The sequence below is a fragment of the Leptopilina boulardi genome, unplaced genomic scaffold (assembly GCF_019393585.1).
Source record: "Leptopilina boulardi isolate dan_hultmark-lab unplaced genomic scaffold, ZJU_Lbou_2.1 LbouV2_63, whole genome shotgun sequence".
Taxonomy (NCBI): Eukaryota; Metazoa; Arthropoda; class Insecta; order Hymenoptera; family Figitidae; genus Leptopilina; species Leptopilina boulardi.
In genome coordinates, this window is record NW_026138009.1 from 69,508 (window position 1) to 88,042 (window position 18,535).

Consider the following 18,535-nt stretch of genomic DNA (forward strand, 5'->3'; position numbering starts at 1 on the left):
TGAATTTGATAAAACAAATGTAAAATTTGATTTCAAAAACCCAGTAAACGTAAGTATACTAAGTTTGGTTAAAATCGTACCATTTTTTAATTTTTAACAAAGTTTTTAAAAATCTAAACGGCCATTTTAGATCCGCCATTTTGAATTTGAAACAACCAATGTAAAATTTGAATTCAGAAGCCCAAAAAACATGGGTATACCAATTTTGATTGAAATCGTATCATTTTTCGATTTTCAGCAAAGTTTTCTAAAATCTAAACGGCCATTTTGGATCCGCCATTTTGAATTTGACACAACCAATGTAAAATTTGAATTCAGAAGCCCAAAAAACATGGGTATACCAATTTTGGTTGAAATCGTATCATTTTTCGATTTTTGGCCAGGTTTTTCGGGAAATCGGCCACTGTGCGTGGTGCAACCAGCTCCACTCTCCTCTAAATCGTACTTCATTATCAGAACTAACACATAAAGGAAGAACATTTAAGATCCCGTGAATTTTTCTTAAACATGTATAGAAGAAGTTCATATCTTACACAAGAAATTTTATCAATTTTGGATTTCAGTATTACCCCTTAAAGCGCATTATGGGGGTCTCACACGTTTTTTTAATTACTCAAAGTAGATGCCCAAAAAAGTTCAGGGTGTTTGACACCATATTATGTGTGATTTATAATTGTGATAATGGTTTCAGAAAATATTTCTTTAACATTGCGTTAACATATTCGCTAAGCTTTACCCGAAATCTTTCACTTACTTATTTAGTTAAAATCACTAGCATGAAATATTATCAACAATTTGCAAACTGCCAATCCAAAAAAGAGAAGGAAAAAAGTAAAACTGCGTAGCATGAAGGTGACCTATTTGCAATGGCCTCCATACAGTTCTCTGCACACACACTGGCTTTTTTTATTAAATCGAAGAACTATCACCCACTATTTATTATAACCTTATAATAATTAAAATATATTTTTAAAGCAATAACTTTATTTGAACACATTGCGATACCATATTAAGATAAATTTAAAGAAATTAAATTTAAAAATTAAATTTTTTTTTTATTTTTAAGAAAAATTTCTTTGTTTCTTAAGATAAACTGTATGAATTTTGTTTGAAGATAGTATCCTACTCCAGCTTATCAAACAAACTTTAAATACTGTGGTTGGCAAAAGCCCTGAGTGCATTTTAATAAATTTTATAATGTTATGCGCTTTAAGGGTTAAAGGGGTGGTTTTCTAGTTTAAAGGCGATTAATCGGAAAATTACACTATACTCGCAAAAGATACTTTTTTTACAAACTGGGCATATTGTGTATGAACACTAATTTGGGTACGCTGAATTCAATAGCGTTAACCGTTTTTAAGATCGGGTCAAATTTTTTAAATAATCGTCATTTTGTTATTTGGCCCATTATCAAAATACAACATTTTTCCTAATAAAAAAGAATAAAATTGACTTGAAACTCTCTACTCGGGGGTTTTAGGGTCGCTGATTACAAATCTGGTGTCAACGACACCAAAAAACTACCAAGTAAGGGAGCATTCAAAAATTACGTAACAATTTTTGGGGGAGGGGGGGGTCAAGCACTTTGTTACGGACAGCAGAAAAAATGGCGCTAATGCATGCAATAACGTGTTACATGGGGAGGGGGGGGGTCAAAATTAAAAAAAAAACGTTACGTAATTTGTGAACGCTCCCAAACGAGTTTCTAGTGAATTCGATGTATTATAAATTTATAAGAAATTAATTTGTCATATGAAATTTTTAATTCTTGAAACTTACTTAAGGATTCCTAAACAGCGTGATTTACATATCAGAATCGCCATACATATTTTGAAATGTATGCGAGTGTTTCATAAAGCAATAGAATCCGAACGATTTTTTTTTAAATCTGCCATATTGGCCCAAAATTTGAATTTTGAAAAACTAACTCTGGATTCAAAATCAGCGACCCCGTAAACCTACGAGTAGAGAGTTTCAAGCAAATTTGAACGATTTTGGTAAAAGTCCGCCATTTTGGATTTTGAAAAACTGTTACCGGATTCTTAATCAGCGACACCAAAATACCCTGAGTAACGAGTTTCAAGCCCAATTTTATTTTTTTTGATTAGGAAAAATGTTTTGTTTTGATAATGGGAGAAAAACAAAATGGCGATTATTTAAAAAATTTGCCCCGATCTTAAAAAACGTCTAAAACCATTCAATTCAGCGTACCCAAATTTGGTTAATTCACATACTCAGTTTGTTCATTTATTGAACTAGCACAGTGTTATTGTTGTTTCATGTAATATCATCTGCCTTAGTCCTAAATTAAATAACAAGTATTTAAAAAATCTACTTTACATATAAAGCAGGTGTTTTTACTGTTAAGGGTGGTTTTTAGGAGTACCTCAGTGAGCGAAGAACCAGGTTGTTCCAAAATGTTCTCAAAACGTTTTTAGAACGTTTCATGTCCGCCAAAAAATGTTCTTGAACATTATTTGAACATCTTAAAATGCTTTAGAACATTATTTGGCGGACATGAAACGTTCTAAAAATGTTATATGAACGTTGTTAAAACAAACATGTTTTTTTCCGACTGGGAAGTGTGGATTTTTTAAAATTTAATTTGTTTTTAAAAGCCTTAACTTCTCTCATCATGTTTTCTCATTCCTAGTAATTATAATTCATTTAATAAGTATCCTTTTTAATCTAGCTATGTACAATTGAATGCCCTTATATCTTAAAATTTAATTTCCTTAGGCCTGGTAGTTAAAAAAATGTTTGTCTAATTTTTTTTATTTTTTAAACAAAAACCTGTATTTATCAAAATTGAGGTTTCAGAGTTCAATAGTGTTGCTTGTAAGTACATATTGTGGAAAATAGTGGAGACAACGTGTGCGTTATTTTTTGAAATAATTTTTTTGCCCAAATTTTTTATTCTTCCAAACGGACAGTTATTAATTTTATAATATCCATATTGCTGAAGCAAGGCAATGTTATAAAAAACTGAACATACTAAAACTAATTTTCAATTATTTAAAATTATATTTTGTTTTATATAGTCAAAATTTTTGTGACTTATTTAGCAATAGAGTACAGTGCGGTAAAAAAGCCAATTGCAGTATTTCGTAGAACAAGCGTAGCTCAAAATCTTCTCATAATTTATAAAAAATTAGCGGTATTATCAGCAACACATTTTCACGCGTAATAGATTGCAGGTTTTACTTTGCTTTAATTGATATGGAAATACTTTTTTGTCTAGTCTGTCTTATTTACCTAACCTCACTTTCTTTTGTAAATTTGACAGCTCTCTTAAAAGGATCTATTTCAATGCATCGCGAAGACTTTTTGACTTTCGTTTTTTATAATATTTTAATTTGTTTTGAATATGTGTGTTATTTTTAATTTTTTACATTGTGTAAGAATTAAATTTTTTTTTATTATGAAAAGTAATGTGCGCAACACGTGTGGCGGCATTTTGAAACTCGCGCTAAATCCCTACTAAAAATTGCCAGAGTTCACTATTGGCGCGGTACTGGTACCAATATCGCGCCAGTACTGGCAGTACTGCGAAAATAGTTAATTTTTGATAGGGATTTGAAAACTTAGCACTCGTTCCAAAAAGGCCGCTAGTTCACACATGTTACGCAATGTACTGAACCCTATATAACTCGTTGCGTTACCGTGTTTTTAGTTTACGTGTATTAATTTTTTTCTGATATTATTTTTTGTCAAGAATATACATTTGGTTTATTATATTAAAGTAAAACGGTTAATATATAAGAACGATCCATTTAATTCATTTTTGCTACGTTTACATTCCGTTATTATAGTTTGTTAATTGTGCGACGCGTTTCTCGACCGACAAAATAAGTGTATTAGATATTGTATTATTTTTTATTGCTTTATTAATATACTAGTTAAATTTGTAATTAAATTTTTAAATTTTTTTCTATGAACCTTGATCCGACGACTTAATATTCAACATTCCTTAACAATCATTACATGTAGAAATGTGAAGGTATGATAGTGTGAGATTATCCAATAAATTCATGTAATTGTTAACTATTATTGGAAAATAAGCGCACTGTTTGGTGAAATACTATGAAAGGAAGAATGCGAATAATGTAAGTGATTTAAAGAGCCGAGCGTGGCGTTTGATTAAATCTCTTAAACGATTGAATTATTTTACAAGACAAAAATATTGAAATTCATATGTGAAAGAATCATTGGTGAGGTAAGAAATGATGTAAATTTAAAATTATTACATTTCGACAAAGTTATGAAATTAAGAATACGTTTCATTTAATGTCAACTTTTCATGTCTTTACAGTCTTAGTGTTCACACTGTCAGTTTAGTAATAAGATTTGTCAATTTTCAAATGGCACATTTTTCAAAATACATTTGAAATTATATCATTTTCGAAATAAAACATAATACCCCTAGCGAAATACGGGTGTTCATGATTTTAAAAAATAGTTTTAAAGATTTTTATTTTTAATAAATTATCATAGGACTGGTTGATGTTGAAAGTCAACAATTTAAGAAAAATTTTCGATCTTTCGTTAATTTTTTTAAAATTATTATTTTTTTTAAATTTAAAATTCGAAATAAATGTTTTATGATATTTCAAGCATATTTCTTTGTCAAAATAAGTAGAGTATAGTGGATCAAAATTATCAATATTGGATATTTTGAACTGTAGCTCCGAATCCAAAACCAATGAAAATCCAAACTGTAATAAGAGTTTTGAAGATTTTAGGTCCGGTTTCAACAACTATGGTTAAAAGTTAATCAGCGATTAAAGCCAATTTAAACGCTCATGATTGGTCGGTTAGGGATTTAATCGCTGATTAACTTTTAACCGGAGTTGATGAAACTGGCCCTTAATATATATATATATATATATATATATATATATATATATATGTTTATTTCGAAAATAAAATCAGCTTTGATTTTCGGTTTTGGAAATTTGAAATCCTGGAACAACTTCAGATAATTTTACGAAGAAGTGGAAGCAGTACATTTTTTTTCATCAAACCTGCATCTGCACCTGTTTCAGTCTCACTGGCTTATACTTTATAAACTTCTTGGAAAATTTATTTACATAAAATTGTATATTCAGATTATTAAAATGTATCTGAACATACACATGTTTAAAATATGATTTTTACAAATTACTGTCATTCCACTTAATGTTTAAATTAAGGAAAATAAGGTTTTGAAGTATGAAGACTGGAATAATATTTTCTCTGCTTAAAACGCAGAACTTTATTACTATTTCTAGTTTTATTTTTATACGTTCAAACTATGTGAAACAGAGGGTTTTGCAAAAGAAAAATATTTCTTAATGAATTTACCCCAACAGTGTGTACATAGTACGTATAATATAACTAAGTATATAATGTGAAAAATAGTGAAGACAACGTGTGCGGCATTTTTTTTTGGAATTTACCACCTAATTACCAGTATTTTGCCTGGAATCACTAATTGTCCCAAACAGATGATGATTAATTATCCTTGTTGCTGAAGCAAGATGACTATTCATGGATTGCGACGGTCTGCCTCCTTTCAAACCATTATGGTGATTATTGTTATCTTCTTTTACATCTTCTTTTATCGGTGAACTTATACAATCAGGGAGATCTTGGTTGTTAGACAACTGAGCGCGTGGTTTATTATACTGAAAAAGAAATAGTATTAATAGGAATAAAAATTTTGACAAAGAAATCATTTTAACAGTTAATATATATTTCATTATAGTATAATAAATGTTTACTTTGAGTATAATATGTTTGAATAGTAACATAATCTAAAAAAATGTTAGAAAAATTTACTAGAACCGAAGGTAAATTTGAAGATGGTGTTTTTCTAATAGTTTAGTGGAGAAGCCTCTACTCAACATGATCAGGGATAGTACCGTCCCCTTTATACATCTTTGATAAAACATATAAAATAAATGAACCTATTAAAGAGGATTGGCATAGTATATGGCGTTCGTTCTGAATGATAGTCGGTAAGCGACATTTTTATCAAAAATAAGTTTTTTATATCACTGGATTCGTTATGAAAAAAGGAACCTAGCTGTAGTAATCTTAATTAACAATATTAATTAATTTTGGAGATAATTAATTATTAATTACCCTACTTTCGCGAAATAATTCCTACAGAGTTCGTACTTGCAGAGAAAATAGTCGGTATATGCTCTTACTGCTTCAAAATGATGACGTATTTACGTACTTTCCTTGAAGCACAGTCCGCATTGGCGAGTACTGCCAGGAAATATGGTCTGATTTAACTCGAAATCATTAGGATTTCGAGTTAAATCAGACTGCCAATGGGCAGTATCGAGAATACCGACTCTTCCCTCAAGAATTTCAAACGGAGAAAGGCCAACTTTCCTTGCAAAAAGTCCGTATTTGCATTTCTACATTCATACATGCAAATACCGACTCTAAAGCAGTGACGTTACACCAACCGTAATAGCACATACCGTCTCTCGAGCAGTGTTTCCAGGATTGCTAAATCTATTTTTGGCAGTAATCGATTTTTTTATTATAACAAATGAAAATTTCTAAAAAATTTAGCATCATTGAATAGAGCATATCCAAATTAGTTAATATCGATTGTAATTATTTTATTATGTTTTAAATATTAATGCTGCTCGTTAAAAATACGTTTCTTTAAATATCTCGAAACCACTCTGAATGCCAGTACCGTCACTCTCCTCTTGGTCCCTAGCCACAGTAGATTCAAGAGTAATGACACAGCGAATAAATTAGATAGAAATGAAGAAGAGAAAAAATTATTTGGACCTAACTCTATGATGCTTCTAGTAAATGCTTGGCTTTGGAATTCAAACAATGAAACATAATAACACATCAATCTGAAAAGAGCATTGGTAATCCCTAAACTTGATAGGAGAGATGCGGAAGTCATATCAGGGCTGTTAACAAATAACTGAAATTCGCGATATCATATCCATAAAATTTCGTCCCAAGTTCCGGCATAGTCTAAGGTGCTTCTATGAACTGTTATGCATAGTTTGTTTTACGCGAGTTCTGGCTATCAAATAATCTTGCTTTTTATGACCACTGACTTAATAGGATGCAGCAAGTGTGCTAAAGAAAGTGATACCAAATATATTTCTTTTTTCTTGTAGTAATTTTTTGTGTTTTTCATTTGTTTGTTATTTTGTCCGTTTTCTCTGTCATTCACGGTGCTCTAGAAGCAGTGCCAGGTATAAAAAGTGGATGTAAAAAGTACAATACAGGTTGTATTTGAGGTATTCCATGCCAAATCGGAGTCCATTTGGCTTTTGCACCTCAGATCTTTTTGAAAATTTTTTTCCTTTTAGTACTCATGAAGACTAGCTTTCACGATTTTTTTCAAATTTTTTCATTAAGCCCTTTAGGAGATATCAATTTTTGAAAAATTACGTCACTTTTTTTAAATGCTTGTAATTTCGCTAAAAATTGACCAAATTGGATCAATCTTATATCAAAATTTTTATTTTTAATATTATTAATCAGGAGTAACAGTGCGCACGTCGCGTTTTCGTAATCATCTGCGCACGCTATTACTCCGCCATTTTGAAAATAATTTCTGTTTTAAAACAGGAATCTATCGTTTTTTTTCAGGTTTTGATCTTCCTAGTCTGCAAATTTATTTTTTAATTCTTAATTTGTGATTAAAGATTTCATTCATATTTATTAATTATTGAGTTATCTGGTATTATTTTGATAATCATTCATTTTAAATTGCTTAATAACTTCTACAAATAAAACAAAATTTTAGATAAATAATTAAAATATTACTTTATTATTTATTTTCTAAACTGTTTTATTTTATAAAACTAACAATAATCGTTGGGTTTGAATGAGAGAAAATGATTATTGTTTGATTTCCATACAGATAATTAAAAACGTAAAATTTGAAAATTCGAAAAAAATAGTTCCCATCGGTTTCCCATTATCAGACTAGGCTAAAAATTCGTCAAATTTAGAGTAGTTTTTGTAAAAAAATGTTGAACAAAATCGATCGATACACACAGGTTCAAAAATGAATTTTTAATCTTAAATCTAAAAAATCTAATAAAAATTTTTTTCGAAAATAACTTTCAATATTTTTTTTGGAAAGTACGTTTAAAAATAAAAATTTTGATATAAGACTGATCTAATTTGGTCAATTTTTAGCGAAATTACAAGCATTTAAAAAAAAGTGACGTAATTTTTCAAAAATTGATATCTCCTAAAGGGCTTGATGAAAAAATTTGAAAAAAATCGTGAAAGCTAGTCTTCATGAGTACCCAGTAAAAAAAAGAATTGGTAGTAAGCGAAAAGAATTGGTAGTAACTTAAACTGAATTCGGTTTGGCGAAAAAACCGAATTGGAATGTTACGGTAAATTATTTTTTCTTACTGTGAATTCTTTTCTTTTGAACATTTAAATTGACGTTTGTTTATTCGAGTTTACATTATAAATGAATAAAATAAATGCTTCGAAGTCTAAAAAAGCCGATTTGGAATAAGAAATATATAATTTTTTAAAAAGAAATTAAAGCGAAGTGTGACAGATTCACCGACAATTTTATCAAGTGAGTAGTGTTCATATGATAAATTTACCATATGAGTACTACTCACATGATAAAATTGTCGGTAAATCTGTCACATTTCACTTTTATTTCTTTTAAAAAAATTATATATTTCTTATTCCAAATCGGCTTTTTTAGACTTCGAAACATTTATTTTATTCATTTATAATGCAAACTCAAATAAACAAACGTCAATTCAAATGTTCAAGAGAAAAGAATTCACAGTAAGAAAAAAATAATTCACCGTAACGTTCCAATTCCGTTTTTTCACCAAACCGAATTCAGCTTAAGTTACCACCAATTCTTTTCGCTTACTCCCAATTCTTTTTTTTTACTGGGTACTAAAAGGAAAAAAAATTTCAACAAGATCTGAGGTGCAAAAGCCAAATGGTCTCCGATTTGGCATGGAAATACCTCATTTGTAATTATTTATATTTTAAAAATCTTGAAAAAAATGCTGTGGTCCACTTTTGTTAACGTCAGTTTCTTTAGACAACATTCGTTCTTTGATTAGGGAGGAATTTGTTACTGTTTGAAAAACTCTGTACCTTTCTACGCCTAAAAAATCTTTTGTCGTATTATCAAAGGATCCGAGGGGTGAAAAATTTCGATATTCCTCGTACACTCGGTAGATATTCCCATGTATTCTATTAGTATTCCTATATTCATTAATATATATTCAATATTCCCAGTATTCACTGATATTCGAGAATATTCTACAATATTTCCATAGTTTCACGTCTATTCCAAAGTATTCCCTCGAGTATTCCCAAATAATCTTTAATATTTTGACATATTTTATAATATTATCGCAGATAATACTAACAGTTTTAACTCAACTATCACTTTTTTACATTTGTCATTTTTAATTTAGCGCACTTTCGTAGTATTTCATTTACTTCGATAAAAAGCGTTGGAATCTACATAAACCGCGTTATTGTTTACGGTTATTTTATAGGTTACGTTCTTCCTCGGGTTGAGTTGAATATTTTTATTAAAAAATGGTTTCTATTTTAAAAAATATTTATTATACGTGTATTATATGTATTTAAATAAATATTTATTACTTGTAGTATATATTTTTCAAATATCAATAGGGTCAGCCGGGGTAAATCCGAACGGGGGGTAAATCCGAACGCTAATTATTTCAGCTTAATTAAAATTTTTAAAAATAAGTTCGATATGAGAAATTTTACCTCAGATCCTCTTCAAGAGATTCTAAGTATTATCCCATTTTTCGTTTGTTAATTAGCAACAGCATAAACAAAGATAACGAGTATTGCAAAAAAGATTGAAAATCAAAGATGACACTCTTTCAGTATTTTGTCTCGTATTTGAAGAAAAAGAAGCTAAAAATTTATTTTATTATTTATAATTGTTTGTTATGAATACTAGAACAGAAACTATTTTTGATTTTTGCCTTCTGTAAAATTTTATTAATAATATCAGACCGTTCGTATTTACCCAGGAAAATTGGAAAACCGGGGTAAATCCGAACGGTATTTTCAATAATTTTTTTTACATCAGAGCCACACAAAATTGTTTTTATTTCATTACACTATTATTTTAACATTATAAAAGTACATAGAAAAAAGTTTTTCTTTCTATACGTATCCTCGTTAGTAATTAATAAGCAGAAACTTAATCTCTGTTCTCTCGAAGGAGTGTTTCAATTTTTATGCCAAATGGTTTGTTGAAAAAAGTTTTTCAGGATCATACTAAAATTTGGTATTCTACGGTTTTTGGGGTCGCTAATTACCAATTTGAAGTCAGTTTTTCAAAATTCAAAATGGCGGACGAGAATTAAAAAATTCATTGGATTCGCTCGAAAATTGTTACTCGGAGGGTTTCAGGGTCGCTGATTACGAATTTGGAGTTAGCAAATTTGATCATTTTTAAAAATAAGTTTTAGGAAAGTCCGCCATTTTGAATTTAAAAAATTTGACTTTTATTTTTGTATTTACATTCAATCACTCCAAAATACTTTCTGTACCAAGTTTTGCAAAAATCCGTTATGATTTGATAAAGTTATTGAAGGTTTTAATTGTGTAATGCATTTTAATTTTTAACCTGTTTGATTTTTGTATTTATTGTATATGATGCATTATTACATAATAGGTTTATTATCGTATTTTTTTGAGTTTTTATATAAGTTTAACAATTGCAATACTTTAAATTGATTTTCCCTAAGATTTTTCTAAAATACAGAGGCGTTCGTATTTACCCCGGTATTTTAGGAAAGTTGCAAAGTATCGAGGTAAATACGAACGCTAAGTTTCCTGCGATTGTAATTTATCAAAAATTTTTGCTACCCCATAAAATTGTTCTATGGAAGTTAAGTAACAACTTCATGCACCAGAATACCGGAAGTATTTTTTTTTTAAAGAAAAAACTAATGTTATTGTTGAAACTTACTAAAAGCGTTCGGATTTACCCCGGTTGACCCTATAAAAAATTAATTTATATTATTATTTATCGAACCAAGATTTTATTTATTTTTTGCCTTCACACAATTTTTCAAGTAACACTGATAAATAATAATAATTATTTCTATAATTTTTCGAAATATCAAATATTCTTGTGTTTTCAATAACATATATTCCCTTATATTCAAGCATATTCTTCGGTATTCTTTTTTATATTCCCGTATATTCAAATATATTCTTATTATTTCACCTATTCTCAAGTATTCAGTATTCAGAAGTATTCTCAAATATTCCTAAATATTCTCAGATATTCCTAGTGGGGAATATATTCTTCGTACGCCCAGAATCGAAGTTTTTCACCCCTCGAAAGGATCACTCTACGAGACTTAACAAGTGTGGATCTGATATTAATACTGTCTCTCAACGAATTTATGATATTCAGGTACAAGTTATAGAAAATAATCAAGGTGACATTTCTAAGACTAATAGGAATTATCTCTACATGCTTGGCCGAATTGAACGATCTAATGCTGATAAAGATAAATATTTTCACGTTGCCCTTTCCATCCTAAACTTTCTTCCTAATAAACCGTCTCTCGATGAAAGCATTACATTACCACGTATTGGTAAATAATCGCAGGAGAGTTCCAAGTAAAGACCTGTCAAAGTAACTTTACGAGATCCACCATGTGTAACGCATCCTCCAAAACTATTTTTAGTTTCTTTTCTTGTATCCCCTATTTTTCAAGGACACATTCCTTGGACCGATTGGCACCCCAAGGAATGGGCCAGCGTCTATGGTCTATGGTTATTCCACCAGAGCAAAACACTTGACCGAATTGACAAAAGCTTCTAATGAATTAATTTGGACTACGGAATGTCAAGAATCATTTGAAGATTTAAAGAATGCTTTATGTACAGCACCGGTGTTGCGCTATCCTGATTACGGAAAAGAATTTACATTGACGACAGACGCCTCAAACGTAGGTCTAGGAGCAATTCTGTCTCAAGATGGACACCCTTGTTGTTATATTTCAAGAACTTTAAACAAACCAGAGTTAAATTATACCACCACAGAAAAAGAGTTATTAGCTATTGTTTGGGCAGTAAAACGATTACGACAGTATTTGTTAGGACGGAAGTTTAAAATTTTAACCGACCATCAAGCTCTTACATTTTTGTTTAAGATGAATGACCCTTGTTCCCGATTAATGCGCTGGAGACTTAGAATGGAAGATTACGATTACGAGGTAGAATATAAAAAAGGCTCGGAAAATACAGCTGCAGATGCAGTATCGCGCGTCTTTCCCATTGAGAGTAACACAAGTCAAGCCACAGATACTTGTCCCTTATTCGATTTAGAAGCAGAACTTCCAGATATAGAGTCCATAGAGCAGACATCGGAACGAGATTTACAAACGCCCGAACCTCGCATGAGTGTTCCAAATAGAGCTGACAATATTAGTCCTTTTGAACCTTTAAGATTTGATACAGAAGATGAAGAAGAGGAAATCACTCAAGAAGATCGAGATTTAAGAAATGAACAACTTATCAAAGATTATTACAAATGGTTCCCTCAACGTACTGAAACGCGTGAAATTGAAAAACCAAATGCACCAGGAAAACTTTGGAGAAGAATCTCAAAACAGCGAACGATAACAGACGTAAATTTCGTAATATTACCGAAATATAATGAAAAAGTGTGGTTACAAATATTAGATAAAATCACACAGGAAGCAATAGAAAAAAATTGGTCATATTACGCTTACATTTCGATGATCCAACGATAATCTCAACAGAAAGAATTAAGCTGAAAATCCTTATAAATTTTAAAAGTCACAAGTATCCAACCTTGAAAATCCACACATGTTTCAAGGCAACAACAGAGTTAACCCAAGAAGAGCGTCGACAAATTATCGAAGAGTGTCACGGGTCTGTAATGGCTCAACATTTTGGAAAGAATAAGTCCATCGCACGTGCACGAGAACTGGGAAGTTGGCATAATATGGAATTAGAAATTATTGACTACATTAAGAAATGCCACGTATGTCAAATTAATAAATTGCAACGAATCAGGCCAAAAGCGGAAGCAATCATTCCTGATACACCGACTAACCCCAGCGACAAAATAGCTATGGATATCTTTGGACCTTTTGTTGTCACTGCTCGCGGAAATGAATATATTTTGTCAATACAGGACATGTTGACGAAATATTTAATTTTGATACCATTAAAAAATGTTACCTCAGAATCAATTATCGAAGCACTTTTTGATCACTATATTTATATTTTCGGTTCTCCTAAACATATTCTAACCGATCAAGGTCAAAATTTTGTGTCAGAGCTAGTACAAAATTTTGAAAATTTATTCCGCATTAAACATGTCAAAACTACTACTTTACACCAACAAAGTAACGGCGCATTGGAGAGAGCACATGGAACTATAAAGGACTTGATTAGAACCAACATGGCTGACAATATGATTGAGTGAGACAATACTTTAAAATTCATATGTATGGCTTACAACACTATGATTCACGAAGGAACAGGATTCACCCCTTTCAATCTAACTTTTGGTCATGACGCAAATTTACCTTCTTTACTCGCCACAACCCCTTGTCTTAAATATTCAGAATTAATTCGACTCTGGAAAGAAAGACATGAAAAATATATAGGAGAAGCCAAGAGGAAAATTCAAAGTTCGAAGGAAAAGAACAAGCGGTTACAAGATGGGAAGATTGTCATACCCCAAAAATTGTTCGAAGTAGGTGATTTAGTATTAGTTGAAAATGTTAAGTCTAATAAATTGTGTGCTGATTGGAAAGGACCCGCCACTGTTATTAGTGTTAAGAACAATAACAATTATGAAATATTGATTAAAAATGGTAGACAATTAATTCATTCCAATAGATTAAAACCATACTATACATAATTACAGAAACCATGAGGATAATACTGTGGGCTGCATTAATAACTGGGATAGTAGCAGATGTTCATCTAAAGGACCTAGAGGGGTCTACTGTCTACGCAGAAAATTTAGGGATAACAAAATTGTATCATGAAACTTGGAAATTAATTTTGAAAATACACACTACAAATTTTGACATACGACTTTCGCAAATTGTAAAATTATATTCGCAGGCATCCACTTTATGTAATAACTGTTCACAGAAATATGAATTAACAATTCTCAGAAACCGACTCAGCCGATTAGAAACTTCAAGAATTTTACTACACCACATATTAGGACAGTCTCGAGTTCGTAGAGGATTCTTCAATTTCATGGGATCTATTTCTAAAACCTTGTTCGGCACATTAGATGATCAGGATTTGCAAATTATGAATAGTGAATTTGACTCTATAAACAAAGATAGTAACTTTATGGTCTAATCGATAGGTAACCAAACTAGAATAATCAAAACCCTTTTGAATAGTGCCTCACATGACCTAATGACACTTAATGCAGAAACTCAAACTCGAATGAAACAATTAAATCAATTAATCAATTCGACGAACCAAAACAGCAAAGAAATTGTAATAACTAATGTTATATCTGGTACAGAAATTGCCGTAGCCGAATATGGTGAAGATTTAAATTTAATAATTGACGCAATAAACGACGGTAAACACGGAATTGTCCATCCTCAGATTTTAACACCAGGGATTTTAATACAGGAATTACGACACATAGAAAAAAAATAATCAAAAATACCCCATACAACTAACTGGTGAAAATTACCAACAAATTATTGATATTTCGGAAATAACAATTAGCATCATCAATAAGACCCTAGTGTACATAGTAAAAGTTCCTTTATTAGAATACGAAGATTTGCAAACTTTACATTTGATTCCTATTCCTATGCCTCGCGGAAACAGTTTTAATGCACCGATTCCTTCTCACGAGGTTGTTTTAGCAAACTTTGAAAAAACATGTATGTGCCGTCGGATATTAATACCTTAAAGTTATGTAAAGAAATCGACGAAATTCGCATTTGTAAAAGAACTCAGCCTACGTATCTTATCAGTGAAACTCAGACCTGTAAAACAAACATCATTCGGCGTCAAAACAAAAATGTTAACGAACAAACATGTCAATTCTCTGTTTTTAGAATTTTAGAACTTGTATTTATTCCTCTGGAAGATCCTAATAAGTATATTCTGGTCCCAGAGACACCTTTCGAACTTAGTGTATGGTGTGGAACACAAACACAAACAATTCAACTCAACGCTGCAAGTTTACTTTTTAGCGACGAAGACTGTACAATTCAAACTCCAAAATCTATCCTAAAATTGCGAAAATCAAAAATAAGAAAACCCTCTTACGAGCAGGATCTTACTTCTTAAGTCTACGGATTAAGTGTAAACTATAACTCATTTTAAATAAATAATAATCTTTTTAATAATAAATTAATAAGTGGTTATTAACTAATTTATTAACCCGTCACACATGCCGATAGAAATTGTTCGTGCCTTTGCCCGTCCAAAACTTTCAAACGACTTCCAACGAACTGGCCATCTATGAGCATTACAATCTTAAATTAGTACACTGAAAAAGGAATTAAACGAACGTGTAGTGAAGGAAGAGAGGGGACTACCTGTACGTTACCAGAGCTGTTTCCATACTATTGTATCTACACCAAAGAAGGCTACGTCTGTCAGCGTGTCTCGGAATTGAACTTAGAATCAGATAAATTTAAATTTATGCATTCTTTATGCTAATAAAATGTTCGCGGTATTAATACAAAGGTATTTGATGTAAAACTTTTTCAGGATAGTGAACTTTACGATATGTTCTGTTTAATAGAAACGTTTACTGAGAGAAATGGATGGAAAGATTTTGATGATCAAAAGTAGATGTTATCCGATAACATCAAAGATGTTACAAAAATATTAAATAAATATTAAATAAAACCTTTTCAAAAATTTGCCGCACAGACATTTCTAATTCGAGCGTACCCTCAGAGTACTATACTGCCGTCCTGATGACGAAAGTCGGTATTCGCATTCAGAGTGAATTTGAGATATTTAAAGAAACGTATTTTTAACGAGCAGCATTAATATTTAAAACATAATAAAATAATTACAATCGATATTAACTAATTTGGGTATGCTCTATTCAATGGTGCTAAAATTTTTTAGAAATTTTTATTTTTTATAATAAAAAAGTCGATTACTGACAAAAATTGATTTGAAAATCCTGCAAATACTGCTCAAGAGTTGGTATGTGCTATTACTGCCGGCAAAACGTCACTGTTTTAGAGTCGGTATAATTGCAGCCTGTACGTATATTTTACCTTGTGACTATATCCAAAAACTATTAGGCTTTTCTATTTTCCATTATTTTTGTTTATTATTATTTAATAATACAGAATTGTAAAAAATAATAATTGTTACAAATAAATTGATTAAAATTAATATTTTCATTTATATATTTAATTATTATTTTAGATTAATGATAATTATTTAATTAAATAAATTATATTACATAAATTATTATATATAACTATTATGTAGAAATGCAAGTACCGACTTTTTACAAGGAAAGTTGGTCTTTCTACGACTTAAATCCTTGAGGCAAGAGTCGGTATTCGCGATACTGCCCATCGGTATTAGGATGTCGAATCAAATCAGACCACATTTCCTGGCAGTATTTGCCAATGCGGACTGTGCTTCAAGGAAAGTACGTACATACGTCATCATTTTGAAGCTGTAAGAGCAAGTACCGACTATTTTGTCTCCAAGTACCGACTCTGTAGGAATTATTTCGCGAAAGTAGGGTAATTAATAATTAATTATCTCCAAAATTAATTAATATTGTTAATTATGATTACTACAGCTAGATTCCTTTTTTCATAACGAATCCAGTGATATAAAAAACTCATTTTTGATAAAAATGTCAATTACCGACTTTCGTCATCAGGACGGCAGTATATTTCACTTTCGTTAGAAGTATACTCGAATATGCACTCATCATTTGGATGCCATATTATTAAATAAATAAATAATTCGAGCTTAGAGATCCATGGAAAAATGGTCTCTCGGGTGGAGAGAAACAGCGTGCTTATTAGATGCATAGCCTGTTTAGATCAATTTTTATTCCTCCTCGTTAACTTATTACTTTTACTCTAATTTAAGGGTACTTATACTTATTGTTAATGTAATATCCACCGTAATCGTATTTTATAAATTTATCATTGTTTTATTTGAAATAAGAGAATTTTCTGTCTTCATTTAATGGTTAATTGTAGGATTAAAGATAAGTACGTAAATATAATGTTATTCAAATTAAAGTCATTAAATCATGTATAAAATGAATAAAAACATACTGTTATCTTAAATCTTATATTATAAAAAAAAGATTTTGATTTACTGTTATATTGGTTATAAAATTATATAATAAGTGTTTCTAATGTAAAGTAATAACATTATACTATAATAAAAAACAACAGCAAAGTTATTATAAATACCTGTTGAGTGCGAGTTTTCCTATGTTTTGGAACTGTTTCATTTATGTTTAATTTACTGCTTTTATTTAACAAATTAATATCATTGAGTGAATCTGTACTTGGTGATATATTCAGAGTAAAGTGCGCTACTCCGCCAGACACAGATTTTTTTACTGTCATGTTGCTACATTTTTCTGTACCTTCTAGTGGATTAACATATAAATTACTGTCTGCATCTTCGGTTAAATCGCTTTGAGAGTAAAACGGATGAGTCTGGCAGCTGGCATATGTATCAGAACTATCCACACTGCCACGTTCGTTGTAATTATTTTTACTAATGCATATATTTGGTTCTAATATCGGAACAGGAGACAGTTGTAAATCATCAAAACAGTTATTTTCCAGACTACTTCCTCTGAGTGATTTTAGTTCTTGACAAATTGGAGTTTTGAAATCACTTGTTGCAAGAGGCATAATGTCTTCCGCATCTCGATATTCTTTATATTCCTACAAAACAGCATAATATTATTATTTACATAATTCTTAAAATCATTGAAAATCATTCTTTGCAAAGAAAATGCAAAAGATATAAACACAGAGCTGAAAAACTTGAGCAGCCATAGACATGTATTCAAATTTGCTGCTTCCCTTCTATTGATAAAAATATCGAACATGTTTTTAAGTAAAGTCATTGAAGGGTGAGACCAATTAAGTTAAAATAGTTCAAAAATCGTTGTTAAATATCAATGATTAACTGAATAAGGTAATAAAAACAAGCCAGAAGGGATTGTGTAAAACAAATGGAATCTGTCATTCTTAAGGTTTAGTAACTCTAAAAAACAAATTTAAAAAAAACTTTTTTTGTCTAAAAATTATAAATAACCACTAAAATTATTCACTTTTTGGCAATTTTGAAATTCTTGTCATTTTTTGAGGAAAAATAGAATAATAATTTAAGACTTGTCTTCTTCAATAAATTAATATTCATTGAAGACGAATTTATCACTAAACTTACAGAATCAGGGTGGTACGCAAAAAACATTTCGGGGGATCCAAATTTTAAGGGAGGGTTTCTAAATTTCGGG

At 30.5% G+C, this 18,535-nt stretch overlaps 1 protein-coding gene across 2 annotated transcripts in view; it reads right to left on the reverse strand.

The window, feature by feature from the left end:
• LOC127290374 (potassium voltage-gated channel protein Shab) overlaps positions 1-18,535 on the reverse strand; it is a 154,097-nt gene that overhangs the window by 13,433 nt on the left and 122,129 nt on the right. For both annotated transcript variants that reach the window (XM_051318880.1, XM_051318879.1), the window contains exons 6-7: positions 17,472-17,957; positions 5,450-5,666 (exon numbers count right to left, since the gene is read on the reverse strand). In XM_051318880.1, the coding sequence (XP_051174837.1) occupies positions 5,450-5,666; positions 17,472-17,957 (703 nt within the window). The remainder of the gene's footprint in view (positions 1-5,449; positions 5,667-17,471; positions 17,958-18,535) is intronic.